General features: G+C 42.2%; 1 protein-coding gene across 1 annotated transcript in view; it reads right to left on the bottom strand.

Moving 5' to 3' along the window:
• Positions 1-147: 147 nt before the first annotated feature.
• insra (insulin receptor a) overlaps positions 148-15,128 on the bottom strand; it is a 45,232-nt gene continuing 30,251 nt past the window's right edge. Inside the window, exons 4-17 of the mRNA XM_053437240.1 lie at positions 13,603-13,742; positions 13,120-13,264; positions 12,663-12,877; positions 10,975-11,101; positions 9,888-10,141; positions 6,236-6,403; positions 3,987-4,185; positions 3,204-3,490; positions 2,466-2,605; positions 1,669-1,828; positions 1,476-1,575; positions 1,317-1,384; positions 782-1,011; positions 148-448 (exon numbers count right to left, since the gene is read on the bottom strand). Coding sequence (XP_053293215.1) covers positions 308-448; positions 782-1,011; positions 1,317-1,384; positions 1,476-1,575; positions 1,669-1,828; positions 2,466-2,605; positions 3,204-3,490; positions 3,987-4,185; positions 6,236-6,403; positions 9,888-10,141; positions 10,975-11,101; positions 12,663-12,877; positions 13,120-13,264; positions 13,603-13,742 — 2,374 coding nt within the window. The 3' untranslated portion in view covers positions 148-307. The remainder of the gene's footprint in view (positions 449-781; positions 1,012-1,316; positions 1,385-1,475; positions 1,576-1,668; positions 1,829-2,465; positions 2,606-3,203; positions 3,491-3,986; positions 4,186-6,235; positions 6,404-9,887; positions 10,142-10,974; positions 11,102-12,662; positions 12,878-13,119; positions 13,265-13,602; positions 13,743-15,128) is intronic.

Below are 15,128 nucleotides of genomic sequence, written 5' to 3'. Positions count from 1 at the left end.
TTCTTCAGATGTGATTCTCAATATCGGAAAAGTCAACAATTAATGTGCAAACTGCTGATTAATCTAAACATTGAAGAAATTCAGTTGATCTGTCAAAGTACATGCTGAAAGAGCAGCAAAGGATCCTGGGTTGAGAAACATGTGAAAAGTAAAACATATGTGTGTAAACCACAGAATGTTCAGTGTCCCGGATTTTATTTCCTTTAGTGTGAAAATGTGTCTACAGCTGTACTTTGGAGAATTAAGCAAATTACGAGTTCAATCCAACCTTAAACTAATATGAACATAAGTTTAAATTCACTTTGTGCTATAGGGGTGTGTGTTGTAATCTCATTACTTCAGCATCAGGCCGCAGAGAGCGCAGGTAGCTCTTCAGGTCTCCGTGGGTCATCAGCTCCATCACCACCAGCGTGGGCTGGCCCTTAGACACGACACCCAGCAGACGCACCTGGCAGACGAAGACGGGGGGATATTTGTTTCAATACACTCAGGTTTGATCACGTTATGCAACCATGAGAACGGCCACAAGGTGAAGCAGCTGCTCTCCGCACAGTTAAACGCAGGAGAGGTGTGGTGTTTGCACTTGATGGTACATTTTGTACATACTCTACTAGATCCAGAACTGTGTCTAATCATTGACAGACACTTACAAATACTGGTGGGATCCATTCATTTACACCATTTGCAGCACTTCTACACAGTCTGTGATTAACCAGAACTAATAATCACAATTCTTATTGGAAAATTGATTTATGTTGCAAAAGGTGTCGTCTCGTCTTACCACATGGTGGCAAGTGAAGGCCTTCATGACCGAGGCCTCGTTCAGGAACTCGATCCGCTCCCTCAGGCTCGCGGACTCGTTCACCGTCTTCACGGCTACGAGTGTTTGTGACTCGCCCTTTATGATGTCCTTGGCGTTGCCCTCGTAGACCATGCCAAATGTGCCCTGACCCAGTTCCCTCAAAATGGCGATCTTGTCTCTGCCCACCTCCCACTCGTCCTCCTCGTACACTGCAAACACGTTTCCACAAATATATTACATGCACAGGAGTTTACCAGCACACGACAGCAGGTGAATATGATTATGCAGATGGTCAGACTTCCCCCATTTACCAGCATCTTTCCAAATCTAGTGATATTTCAAAGTGAATTAAAAGTTGAATGACATAAGAAACTTTGCACGAAAACAAGGTGTAGGTTTATTTTTTAGAGAGATGCAACAATCCTTTAAAGCAAAACTAAATCTTAATAAAAAGAAGTTTAAAAAGAACACAGCTTCTATATTATTGATAAAAATGTGTGAAAACTGTGCTTACCATCATTAGCACTGAGGTATTCTGGGTTAGAAGAAGCGTAGATGGGACCACTTGGCCCTTGAGTTTGACTGTAAGGGAAAAAAGTATTTATTAAAATGTTGGAAAAAAAAAAGGGAAATAATAAGTAAACTGATTTAACAGGATGATGTATTTGCTCACTTCTTCTTGAACAAGAAAAATCCTGTCACGGTCACAAACAGCAACAGGATGAAACAGATGACCGGTCCAATGACGATCTTTACGATGTAGAGGGGGTCGCCTGTGGAACACGATCCGCCCAGACAATGAGACACATTTCAGGGGAAGGACAAGAAACAAGCCGTGTTTGACTTTGTGGCAGACGGAGACTTACTTTCGTCCTGGACGTAGAAATATGTGGGCTCGGTCCAGGATCCGTTCCCGGCCAGTGACGTGGCTCGAATCCTAACCGTGTAGTTCCCAGGATGCATCACTTTCAGCTTGCAACCGTGGGTCACTTTGTACATGTTCCTCGACACGCAGTAATGCAGCTCCTGTGAAATAGCAACACTCAGGCTCAGGCGGTGGACAACAAAGCTGAAACAACATCGCTCGACAAACAGCTGCTTTATAAAAAGTTTGAAATCTCATGTTTTAAATAACATTTTATGAGTTTTCTTTTCCCTCCGTGTTCAAATAGTTTGTTTCCACTGAGGAAACATCTGTTTTTTTTTATTGTTTACCAAACCAAACAACCATCTGCAGCATCAGACGGATTTGTTTTGAGGACCCGTCTCTATGTTAACTAAAACAAGGTGCAATGGGTAAATTACTTCTTCATTAAGGTTATCAAACAAAAACATTACTGAGACCACAAGCTCCAACTTTCAAAACACCAGTCAAGTAACACGTATTGCTCTAATTGGTCTGTATGACTGCTCAGCTAATTATAAAATGGATCCATTAAATCTGATTCTCAGTGAAATTGTCGGTCATTACAGCCGAGCCTCTGGTTTAATGATGGGAAATATGAAGAGTGCTTTCTGGGTAAAAACTAATTTATGTGCAGAGGTGAACCTGCAGTGAACTCATGTACTCGTTGACCCAGCGACTCACGTCACTACATTCACTAGGGCAATAAAGTCATATAACAGATGAGAGTGCAAACGTGTGTGCAGTGCGTTTCCTCACCTCAGTGTCTCCCAGCCTCTTGTAGTTGACCTCGTACAGGATGATCATTCCATTAGGAGCTTTGGGTTCCAGCCAAGTGATGTGAACCGAGTTCTCCGTCACCTCGTAGCTGATCGGACCCACCACGTCATCGGCCTTGTCTGCGGACGACAGTCACATGGTTTGACAAATGATATTTCTACTCAAACGCTGGTTTGTTTGGAGTAAACAGAAGATGAGCTGCAGAGGTGTCCGGTCGGCCTCATGGCTGTGACACTAGTTGCATGTTTTCTCTGTCTCTTCAGGGTTAGTTACAGGAAAAAATAATTAAGAAATACCCACGAGGTACAGAGTTAGCATGAAGAGCTCCCATAAAAAGTGTAATTTCCTCCATAATTATACGTAGATGTAGTTGGAACCAGATGCTGGGGTGTGACATTAAAGGTGCTATTTGTAAATTTACTGTGCTGCCAGGAGCAGGTGGTGGAGAAGTTCGTTTGCCAAAGTTTCAGCAAACGTTGTGTTTAAAAGACTTGAGGCTATAATAAGCTCTCTGAGCGGCACTTCTTCTCCAGGGCAGACTGGACGCTGCAGTTTGTATCAATGGGACGAGTAGGCTGGGCCGGGACTAGATGGTTGATATGCTAACTTCAGTAGAAACTATTTGTTTACTTCCCAGCTCCTGGCACAGGTAAAGGAATAAAGGTTGATGCTGAATGTCTGTCCTACATTCACTTAACAAGAGTAAACCTTCTTTACCTTCGGGCATCGTGCGGGCGCTGACGTACGCCGCCATGCTGCAGCGGGCCGGGTCTTTTGGGTCGTTGCAGGCATGGATCTCAATCTGGTAGCTGGTGAAGTGCCGCAGGTTGGAGATGACAGTGGACTCTTTGGCGTGGACGGTGACCACCGTCTTGATGCTTACGAAGTTTTCCTCGTCCTCGCCGTTGGGGGTGCGTGTGCCCTCTGGGGGGCTGGGAGCGGTGGTGAGGAAGAGGTTCGTGTGGTTGGCTATTCCCATCACAGCGCGCCGCTGTCTCGAGCGTCTAAGAGAAGGAAAGGAATGTTCACAGTGTTTAACATAACGCATGAAAGACATTACATTAGAAAGTATAAGACACTTAAGGGACAGAGGACAATTACCAACAGCTAATTGGAAAACAGAAACTGCAGTGAGCAGTAGTTTGAGCCACAATAACATAAAGGCATAACGTTGGCTGGTCCAATAGCTCTGGACATTATACAGTACTTTGATTATTCTTAATGAAAAGTACTTTGTGTGATTCAAATACGAAACCTAAGATGATGCGATGGAAGCTAAAGCTGTTTTGTGTGAAGTTAAACTCAAAGTAAAGTTGAACTGGATTGAGTTTGACAACATGAAGGCAAAGAAAAAAGCATCTAAAAGCCATCGTCATTTATTCAAGCTCCAAACCAGAACACTTATTATTTTGAGGATCGGTTCATGAATATCAAAGACAATCGCTCCGGTTTTCTTGATTTTCATTCTTAAAAAGACCAGTCTGCTGTCAGTTGTCTTACTTGATCTCAAAGACTTCATTATGCAGGTAATTCTCAAAGGTTTTGCGGTACTCCGAGTCCTCTTTCTCTTTCTTGAGCTCCTTGTCTGTTTTGGGGCAGGCGCAGCATCGTGTCCCCGAGCCCTGCTCCTCCGTCTGGTTCCACTTGTGCTCCTCGTCACTGTCCACCTGCGTGGGCACCCGCGATGGCAACTTCATCCCTGAGGAAATTAAGTCGACCAGGGAAAAAAAAAATGAAAACAATCAAATCAGAAAGAATGGCATGACAGCTGCAACTAACACAGACACATAACAAAGTCTTATACACAAACACAACCACACACACACACGCGCCTGCGGTCCATGTCTGTCCTCGTCATCCCTCACCTCCTCCTCACCCTCTCTAGTGGAGATAAATTCCTAGTGACATGACCTCCCTGTAGACTTCCCATCTCTCTGGATGTTGTGGGAGTTATGGGAGTTCAACAGACAAAAGTTTGGGCTCAGTTACGTACCAACATGGAGGGGCAGTGATGTAGGTTGGGTTATGACGGGAATAATATTTCAACTTAGATAAATGTCTGAACTTTTCCTGAACACGATGTAGAGTGCGGGAGGATCCTGGTTGTCTGAGTCTGTGGTTTTGTGTAGTTTAAGTTTCATAATTGCAACCAAGCAAAAGATTCCAGCACCTGATTTTCTTGCTGAGCTGGTACAGAATATTTGTATCCTTGCTAGGAACAGTTGTTCAATTATATGACTGCAACGATGCATCGACTTCAGTCCCAAAACCGATAGTTTAACTGAGACCTAGGCTTTGAGTATTGATGGGATACAGGTGTTTACTGTGTGGAAGAGCCTGGCATCCTTCTCACCACTAGAACCTTCAACAACTTTTTGAGGACAGACTGTGCAAAGGAACAAAGAGCTGCCTTTGCAGAGGTACACTATCACAACCTCCTCCACCACCATCGACTTGTTTGTTGTTGCCAGAAACCGTTTATTTTGAGCTGCCCTCTAATAGATGTATTGCTCATCAACCACATCAGTGGAAAGGACACATGGGCTGTAACGGTTACACCTTTTAAAACTGACACATTTCTTTTTGTACATAAAAGCAGCAAGCTTTTGTTGTATAAATGATGTTTATTTTTATATTTGAAATATCTAATAACCCCTCTAAATACTCATCAATGGGACTGGAGCAAACCAGAGCAGGGAAAAGCCTCTGAGTGAGAAAAGCTCTTCAAATAAAGGAAAGCTTTCTTTCTTTCTCTCAGACTCAGACACACTAATACAGACTTAGACGCAATAACAGTCAGGGTTTATACACATTTTGACCAGTGGATTTCCATGACTTTTCCATGACTTTTCCATGACTTTAAACCAAATTTCCATGACCGAACATTTTGTGAAATCTTGGTGTATTCGCGAAAAAGTGACAATGTAGTATTCAAACTAACAATGAGAATTCCAAGGCATACAGTATACTTTAAATTACACAAACCCAAGTATGCCTGCTTATATTTTAGCGTATTTCTTTAAAAGCATATGAATTTTTTTAAACTCAGCTTAAATGAACTAGGGATGGGCATTCAATTAAATGGTCTTAATCGATGGTTGGGAGAATTAACGATCGATTTTCGATTAATCATTAATATTTTCATATTAATATTCACTATTTATAGGCTATATTAAAATGCAGTGAAAATATAAAAAACAAAGCGTGTTTCCTCATTGAGATCTTTATTCGAAGATGAACAACTCTTGTGGCAGTTAAACGGGATCTGTTCACTGGTAACACTTGAAAATATGCGCTGCTGTACTCTAAACTAAGCCCCGTTTGGAGCTTAGCTGAATTTGACTGTTCTCGCCCTCTCAGTCAAGTTATTGTCACGCCCTAACTCCCGGAACCCCTGACACAGACCCGGGTCTGTCCGGGTTCCCTTCCAGGTGGACTGACGGTCCGTGTGCGGACATGAAGCCGAGCAGCGCAGGTAAGCTCCGGGCTGCTTTCTCCAAATGCTAACGTCCTCGCTGTGCTGCGTTCTAGGCAACTCGGATATTCCGACGTCCTGCCACATAGCGAACATGCAATAGTTTTCATCCATGAAAAAATAATGTCATCGACGAAACTCATCGTCTATTAATTATGCCCATCCCTAAAATGAACAACATGAAAATATTAATATAACAAAATTCCATGACTTTTCCAGGTTTTCCATGACCGTACGAACCCTGAACAGTACAACGACAAACACTGTGGCTTACCCTTTTGACAGTAGTCAAACTTGTAGAGCTCACTGGCTTCAGGTTGACGCTGGCAGAAGACCAGGTAGTGAGTGATGTTGCCGTTGGGGTCATTGGGAGGTTTCCACTTGAGGATGATCTGAGACGAGGAGTTGGATGAGGAAATGGCGTCCAGCGGGACGGAGGGTTCTAGAGAGACAGCAAGAAGTTTGTTTTTACAGGTAAGTGGAGTAAAACATTTATATTTCAAACTGTCAACTTGAAGGTTGGACCCAAAACTTGAAGGGAAGTTGTGCATCAGGGGAACAGAAACTAAAAGCACCAGAAAATAAAGTAAAAATTTGTTTAAAATATGAATGTGTTAAAACTATTTCAAACTTAAATCATGAATAAAAAACGACATAAAATCCTGAACACTGAAAATCAGATTTTCACTAAGAATGATAAATTAAGTTATGTGTCCGAGAAGCTGTTATTAAAACACTGCCGGTCTAAATGAAACCACGAGTTGGTTGTGTAGCAAAGCAATTCAGATGATTATATGTGAATCATGATCATGAGGATAGTGTAGATCCACTGTGAGTTGTTCTAATGTTATAATTCTGAAACATTTGGTATCACAGTTAGCAGACGTCTACAATCCTTGGGATTTGTCAAAAATAGAAAAAGCTGTTTCAATCTAATTTGCAAGGTCACACAAGTTTCAATTTACATATTTGTTGAAGGTACTTTCTCGCCTCTGTGCCACAGCTGGTGTCCAGTTTCATTTCAGTTTTATTTTACTCTCGGGTTGTCAGTTAGGTTTTGGTAGTTTAGCTCTTATCGATGTTAAGCTGTGGTTTTATATTTCAAGATGTATTGAGTAGTTTTGATTTGTAGATTTCACAGTTTTGCCGCAAAAAAGTTAAATCATTTAAAATTTCACATTCACAGTTTGTGAGGTCTTTTGTTACTCTTGTTTTAGACTGGTTATTTGTTTCGTTTTGCTTTATATTCATGGTTTTATTCATCTGTTGTAACTTGTTGGCAATGCTTACGAAACACCTTGTTGTGGTTCTAGTTCACGGACATGTGACACATCATCATCTTTGAATGTTGCACATCAGTTTCACTAAGACTGAAAGCTTCCTTGTCTTTTCTCGTTGCAAAACAAAGTACAAGTTGTGCTTCTTAAGTACACAAGTGAGTGGCACAAACACCTGAGTTATAATAATCACGTGTGATTTCAAAAGCAGGACAGAGACTGGCACCAGCAACAAGTGCCAATTGACACGTGTGTTTTATAATTTTCTGATTAGAATGAGACGCGAGGAGGGAGCGGTGCGTGGGGACGTCAGGTCGAACCATAAGGAGCCACAGACACTTGAGCATTGATGTCACTGTGATTATGTAGTGCCTGTTTCATGAGGGTGCAACAAACTGGTCCGACTGCATTGTCAGACCAAGTTTCACCGGAGACAGTTAATATGCAATGACAGCTCTGCCCTTCCGACGCAGCACGCTGGCTAGACACGACACAGGCCGGGAACATGGAGACGGCTAGAGAACAGCCCCCCCCCCCCCCCCCGGCCGACTGAGTGACAGGGCTCTGCTGGAAGCCTGTTCCACGTGAGTGAGGGTTGTCGTGTTTGAAGTTGTTTATCAGGGAGGGATTGCACATTGTGTGACAGGAGGCCTATGACAAACAAATCTGTACACGACACCCACTCGGTGGGCGGCAGGGTACAATTAGGTTCTGGGAAAGAGATTTGAGATCGCGGCGTGACGGACTGATGCAGACGTCTTGCACCAGGCGGCCCCCTGTAGGTCAGTGGCGCCCCTGGCGAATTGTGCCATCTGTCTTCCTCATGGCTGTTAAGCCAAGGACGTCTTGGCAGCAGTCAGACTGACAGGCACAAAGCTCAATCCACCAGTCAATGATAGTAACACCGCGGGAAATGTGGATTCAAGACGAGACTAAAAATAATTGAAGGAACTGTGGTTCAGTCTGAGGAGGATTCATTACAGAAGTTACTCAGAACGTACGTGCACAGGCCTTTTCCACCAAAGGGAACTCATCACAATCATAACCTGCACTTTGAATGCACATGTATGTAACTTCCATTCCCACCACCTTTTTAAAATATTTTTTTTTACTGTTTTGCAGAAGAAGTTAGAACAGTAACTTATCACTCACAAGCACGTTTCCTTCAGCTTTTAAAAAACGCTTTAATCAAACCACTTCCTGAGTAACATTTCAGAAAAAATTGTTTGCAGACAGCTGAATGACTTCCTCTGCAGCCACTCTGTGTTTGAGAAATTCCAGTGTGGTTCCAGGGCCCACTGCAGCACAGAGACGCCTTTGGTCAAAGTTGTGAATGACCTCAGAATGAACACAGATGAGAAAAAGCTCTCTGTACTCGTGCTACTGGATCTCAGTGCGGCATTTGACACTGTGGATCCTAACATTCTGCTGGACAGACTTGAACACTGGGTCGGCCTCTCGCCACATGAGAAACGTGACTAAGGTGTCCTTCTACCATCTTGGGATGGCGCTGCTGTCTGGTATACCTATCACAGCCATAAATCAAGTACAGCTTCTACCGAATGCAGCAGGTCTTGTTCTGACAAATACCAGACAGAGAGCTCACATCACTCCGATGCAAAAATCTTTACATTGGCTGCCCGTCTGTCGCGGAATAAATTTGCGTGGTCAAGAAGTAGGTGTCTGTCGGTCCCTTAGATCCACTGACTCAAACCTTTGAGCTGGTCCTGAAGTCAGAACCAAAAGATCCAGAGAGGCAACCTTTGTCCACTACGTCCCCAAACTCTGGAACAGTCTGCCTGATGGACTCGGGGCTCAAAATCGATGTAGCCATGGATGATATATGAAATGTATTCTTATTTATGCATGTTTATACATAGATTTTTGTATTGCCTTAATATGCTCAGCACTTTGAGTTGTATGAATTGTGCAGTACAAATAAAGTTTTTTACTATTATCTGTTTTATGAGAGAACGCATTCCCGAAGAAAGATAATTATTATTTCACTTTTAACTTATCACCTGTGACCTGGAACCTTTTGGAGGAAACTTAAATCACCTATTTTTGAGGACTAACTGATTCTCCACTGAAATCCTGTACGGCTCCAGTTTCACGTTGTGACTTGCATTTCGACTGTGCTCCATACCCCTGAAGATTTACACCCCCTGAAAGGGAAACACCGCCTCGGGTGAAAGGCCATTAAGTTCATCTGTTTGGTAACAAAATGCTATTGTGGGAAATGTAACAATGGAATATGGATTTACATATGGATTAACATAAGTTTACATAATAAAACATTACTATAATTAGAGTGTTGGAATATTATATTTAACCCGAAGCCAAAGACGTAGGAGGTGTGTGTGTATGTGTGTTGTGTACACTGTGAATGTTGGTTTCTACCCTTCTCTGCATAGATATTTATGTGCATCTTTGCTGAAGTATGTTCTCAGCTCACAAATATAAGAGGTGCATGATTCTGAACATATCACTGGAACATAAAGACTAAAGGAAAATGTGAGGTATTTTGAGTCGGATACACTCTGCAGTGTTGGAGGAAGTGTTGCTGGCTTCACAGTCTGGAAAGATATTTATACCTTTAGAATTCAAGAAGCAAGACGTTGGGACAACATAAATCTGAGTCAGGCTTACTGGTGGCATTGGTGCGGATGTATATTATCTCGCTCTTGGCTCCGTTAACCTGGTGCTCATCGGAGGCTGAGAGTTGAGTCTTCACCATGATGGCGTACTGTGTCCAGGGCTTCAGCGGCAGGATGAGATGACCTGGTTCAAACTGCTCTTTTTCCCCCTCTGCGGCTCGATCTGGAGGATCCACGTCAGCAATCACCCAGCTGTTGGAGCCGCAGGCATCCTGCCCATCAAACTCGGTTACGTTCTGGAATGGTCTGTGGGGGGAGAAGATAAAACAATATCCAAACGAAAAGTGTGTTATATGTTGGCCCAAATCGAGTTCAGCTTGAGAAAGGATATCAAGTTTCAGTTTGATTTTTTCAGTCAATTCATCATCGTGTTTATCGGAGCAGTCGTTCGAGGGAAAGAGCTCCGTGAACGTCACTCAGGCCCGAGAGAACCAACATGATGCTGGGTCGAAAAATTTGAATAATGAAAATGACCTTTTTTTTCTAAAGCCAACCCACAAAGCCTAATTGCAAAACAGGCTGTAGAAATGAAGAGGTGACCTCATAATATTGTGATGTTGCTGCAGGCGGTTGTGTTTTAAAAAGTCGGCAGACAGCCTCATTTTTATGCATGATTTTTCCATCTGTGGTGTTGAATCCAAAATGCTTTTTTTCATATTCCTTCTCAGTCGGCTCGGTGTCACCATTATTCAATCGGCACAGAGCGCTAGTTTGATTCTTTTTCCATTTTGCTGCCTGGTCTACTGAGAGCACAGAACACATCAGATTGAAAGTGCATTTTACGAACACCCCCTGCCTGAGTATAGAAAGCTTGTTGTGCTTGAACACTGATCTCAGATAGAGGACACATTGTTCCCAGATGTGCTTATCTTTATTTTTCTGCATGTGTTTTGACAAGAGTCAGTGAAGCACAATTTAACATTGGCACAACCCACCAGGTCCAAATGATCTCCGTGTTTCTATTCGGCTTATTCTTATCTTTCAAGTGCTTGAGCAGCTGAGATCTTTTTTTATTTCGAGCAGGGAACAAAGTGTGATTGTGAGTGTGGCTGCCTGATGACAAAAAAAGATTTACTTACGCTTCTTTGTACAGCACCATGAATCCCAGCAGGTCTCTGTAGTCCGGAGGCCAGAACGCTTCCCACTTCACCATTATCTTATCGCTCATGGTTCGGACCTGGGTAAACTTCAACAGGTGGTTCTCACCTGAGAAGACACATTGGATCAATTAGAAGCTACAAGCAGAAAATGTGATAAGGAGACATTAGTGAGAATACTCCATCACTGTTAGTGGATTAGTTTTAGATATAGAACCGTGAGCCACAATCCTAAAGTAAGATGAAAAAAAGATTTAATTCACCCATATAACTGATAAACTATATTCCATTTCATTTTTTAATCTGTCTGGATAGACCTATATAAGCTTTGTGTAAACAAAAGTGTTGAAGGACAAGAGCTGAGTGGTGAGGCTGAGTTATGAAGTCAGTAACACAATATCATTTATTGCTAAGTGTTGCTGTCTGCTGGGATGGAAGCATCATCCAGAACTCCTATCCCAGACATGATGCTTAAACACAAGTAGGTTTTATAATCTCGATCTGAGATATATATGAGCACTAAGTATTGATAATTTTTAAATAGGTCATGATTAGAGCCAGTTCCATTCATTCACTGTGAGATGACGCTGGGAGCTCAGAAAATACTGGGGAGGGAACCTTTATGTTATGATTAGTGTGTCACACATGCCTCAGCAGGGTCACAAATTAATTTCCATGCTCAAAACGTCCTCTACCCGTGATGAACATTTGACAGCCTGCACAGGGTTCATACGACTCGGAGGATAAGAAGCATCACACACAATTTGCTTAACGTAAAAAGAACAAATTGTTATTATTATTTGGTTAGGAACTTCATCGAGACTTTCAGTGTATTAATTTACTCATGTCCTGACCTTAGTCTTTATAATCATAATGATTCAAAATGTAATAGATCTGGTTTTTCCGCAGTAGGACAGTCTCATTTGTCTCCCCATAGTTTCATCATGAACTTCTCATAATGATTTAAAAGACCTTTAACATAGCGTTATGCTAACTGCGTCCCTGCAGAGCTGCATGTGCGTGGCTCATCGATTCTCTCAGACCCTCCTTGCCCTGCTGCTGCACTCCGTCTCTCTCTCTCTCACAACCACAGTGACAATGGACCTATCTGTCATAGTCGGACTGGACCGTTGGAGCACCAGCAATTCCCAGCGCATTGGTGAACCATCAAAAATCCATCACATTTTACTATCCATGGCAGAACTAACAAGAGTAGTTTCTGCTTTTAGCTGTGTGCGTTCCCATGGCAGAAACTATATATATATATATATAACTGCAGCATATGGTATGCAATGTCTATATATAGACATTTTAGACACTATATGCACTGTATAGCTAAATGAAATAGGGTTATACCATACATAATTATTCTAGGGATGGTTTGTGATGTTGTATTTACAAAATAAACTTGTTAAAATAATATTGGTGCGTTGTGATATAAATAGCACAAATCCTGTATCACCATGTCCAATAGTAGGCTGTCCTTTGCTCTGTTGGTTGTTCTAAACTATATCAGTAAAGGTCTGCAGAGAGACATCAGCAAACACAAAAGGACAGGAAATGACCATCATGACAATAACTATGACCTTGTTTGCGGTTGTGCTGAGGTCGACCTGTGGCCATAGCAACTCATGCAACAATGAACACGTCCCTGGAGTAGAGGCTCTTACATGAGGCCTGGTCTCCATTGGTCTTGGTGGCGACGTCCATTTTCTGCTGCCGACTTTTGGTTCCTGTGACCTCTCCCATACTGCGGATCTCAGACATGCAGAGTTTGGAGTTGTAGAGGAAAAACAAGCGCCCCTTCAGGATGGTGAGCTTGTGTTTGGACCAATCCCAGAGCTGCCGCAGGTTCTGGTTGTCCAGTGCATAAAAGGAGTAATTCCTAGAACAGAACACACAAGATTACATGAACATGTTTTTACAGTATGCGCAGTCCACTGTGCTGCAATGCTCCTCTACCTCGTCAGAATGAAACCTCACATATGATTTTGGGTAATTCTAACCAGAAACAGCTACCACAGTGAGATATTTTGTAAAGGTCATTCCTTCCGCTTTTAACTCATAATTACAGGAGGAGGCTCTGAGATGGCGAGGATGAGATGGGCTCAGAAGACGAAGACTCACCCGCTTTCCTGTTCCTCTCCACGAATAACACGCAGTTTGCGGAAAAACGAGAGTGACACAAGGGCGTAGGAACGTCGCACTGTCAGGTAGCCTGTGATCTCCTCCAGCTGACCCAGACTGGCTTCCAGTTCAGCTGCTATGTTGTCTACAGAAAACCAGAAAACACAAGCCTTTAAAGTGACTTCTGACCCTGCAAGAGACAACTGTTCTTTGACAAACTATGTTCTCAAATTTGTTTTGTTTTTTCATTCCTCTATATGCATAAGCTGAATAAAATGATCAACATATTTACTCTGTTCTGACACAAAACTTGTATTTATCTAATTTGGTTATTGTAATTTCTGTGTTAATTGTTAAGGTACATGTTGAATATGTTAAATGTTAAGTGTTGAATTAATTGTTTGATTTATCGTAACCTGAAGTACTACTTGCTATTATCTCTTCTGAACTGAAGTTTGAATCAAACAAATCACAGATACTCACTTCCTCCACGCAGGTTAATGACCATGCTTCCATTGAGAACAGTGCAGCCTTTCAGAGCCTGGGCAGCAGTGACAGAGTCCACAGTTTTCAGGCCCATGCACACCTTAGGACAGAGCCCTGCACAGGGCATACAGTTGAGGCTGTATAACAAAGAGGAAAACAAGTATTAGTAAAACTGTGTCCACAAATGATATGTTTTAGATTGTATTAGTCATTTTTAAACTTCTTTCTTGTCTTCGACACTGAAACACTTTAAACCTGCCACCACAGGGCAGCAGGAACCTGCTGTGACATTTCATCAGACTTTAAAATGATATGGTGAACATGATTGCAAGCAGACACAGAACTGTGTTCTCTTTCAGCTCTGTTTTGGTCTCCACCACCTCCTGTTGGAAATATGGCTCTTTTGCAGCTGAATGCAAACAACTCTGTTTCATGTTTGAAGCTAGGCAGGCTGTGCACAGTGCGTCTTCAAAGCTTTACACTGAAAGCTGCTGCCTGAGGCTCAAAATAGTTTTGATTCTGAACCAAACAATAAAGTTGTCAAAAATAAAGGTCAAACAATGAGCTGGAAGATGATCTAAAGCTCTGCAGAGCTAAAGGGGAACTGCAGAGTTGGGTGTTACATAACCTTGAATTACACCTTTCACACACAAGTAGTCCCGTAATGAAAATGTTGAATATTGCTGCTCTAAAGAAATCTTTGCTGCACTGCATGCAGAATAAAAACAATGAGGATTAAACATAAACACTATCCTGAATGCCAGCTTGAACTTTTGTTTTGTTTGAACTGAAAATGAACTAAGCCCAAACTTTGACCTTGACAACCAAGCTGAACGACCTGGCTTACATAATGTTTTCATAACAAGTCTCTTCTCATAACAAGTATATGGCCATGCCTTTGTATGCCAACCATATTAACCCATTTCCTGAAAAGCTGTCTGTACAACCCCGCTCTCATAATGCGGTAAGTGCAAACTTTGATGAGGTGAAATCCAAAGTACACAACAATCTCTGCAGCCTCGCAGAAGCACCCAGCAGCCAGAGCACACATCTTTCAGAGACGTCACACTCTGCACAACACTTCTTTTTTGTGGGTTTCAATTTGAGGGAATTAAGGCACAGATTAAACCATGATGGGCTGTTTGCTCTGGGTTAGTGTCCTTAGTACTACATGTGTTCAAGTTGTTTAGCTTTTGGCTGGTATATTAGGTGAGAACGTCTTTGTTCAGCAACAGTTGAGTTAGTCGGCATTGGCAAATACAGAAGCATGAGGTATTTCTTTTTTTGTGAATGCCAAATAAAAGATGTGCTACAGTTTTTATGACGTTGTCTATTAAATACATAAAGAAAGTGAAACGGAAGTAGTTTGCTATTGCTGCAGCCATGTCTTTCTTGTAAAAGAGCAAAACAAACCACCTGTATCAAAGCCAAACACAAAGTAAAGTGGGTCTGTGTTTTATTATCTGGTTCACTTTCATCTCCACAGCTCAACTTAAAGCCAAAAAAAGTGAGGGAGATGCCAG

The sequence above is a fragment of the Pleuronectes platessa genome, chromosome 13 (genome assembly GCF_947347685.1).
Source record: "Pleuronectes platessa chromosome 13, fPlePla1.1, whole genome shotgun sequence".
In the NCBI taxonomy this organism is placed as follows: domain Eukaryota; kingdom Metazoa; phylum Chordata; class Actinopteri; order Pleuronectiformes; family Pleuronectidae; genus Pleuronectes; species Pleuronectes platessa.
Note: the sequence above shows the minus strand (reverse complement) of the source record. Positions and strands in the feature narration are given on the sequence as shown.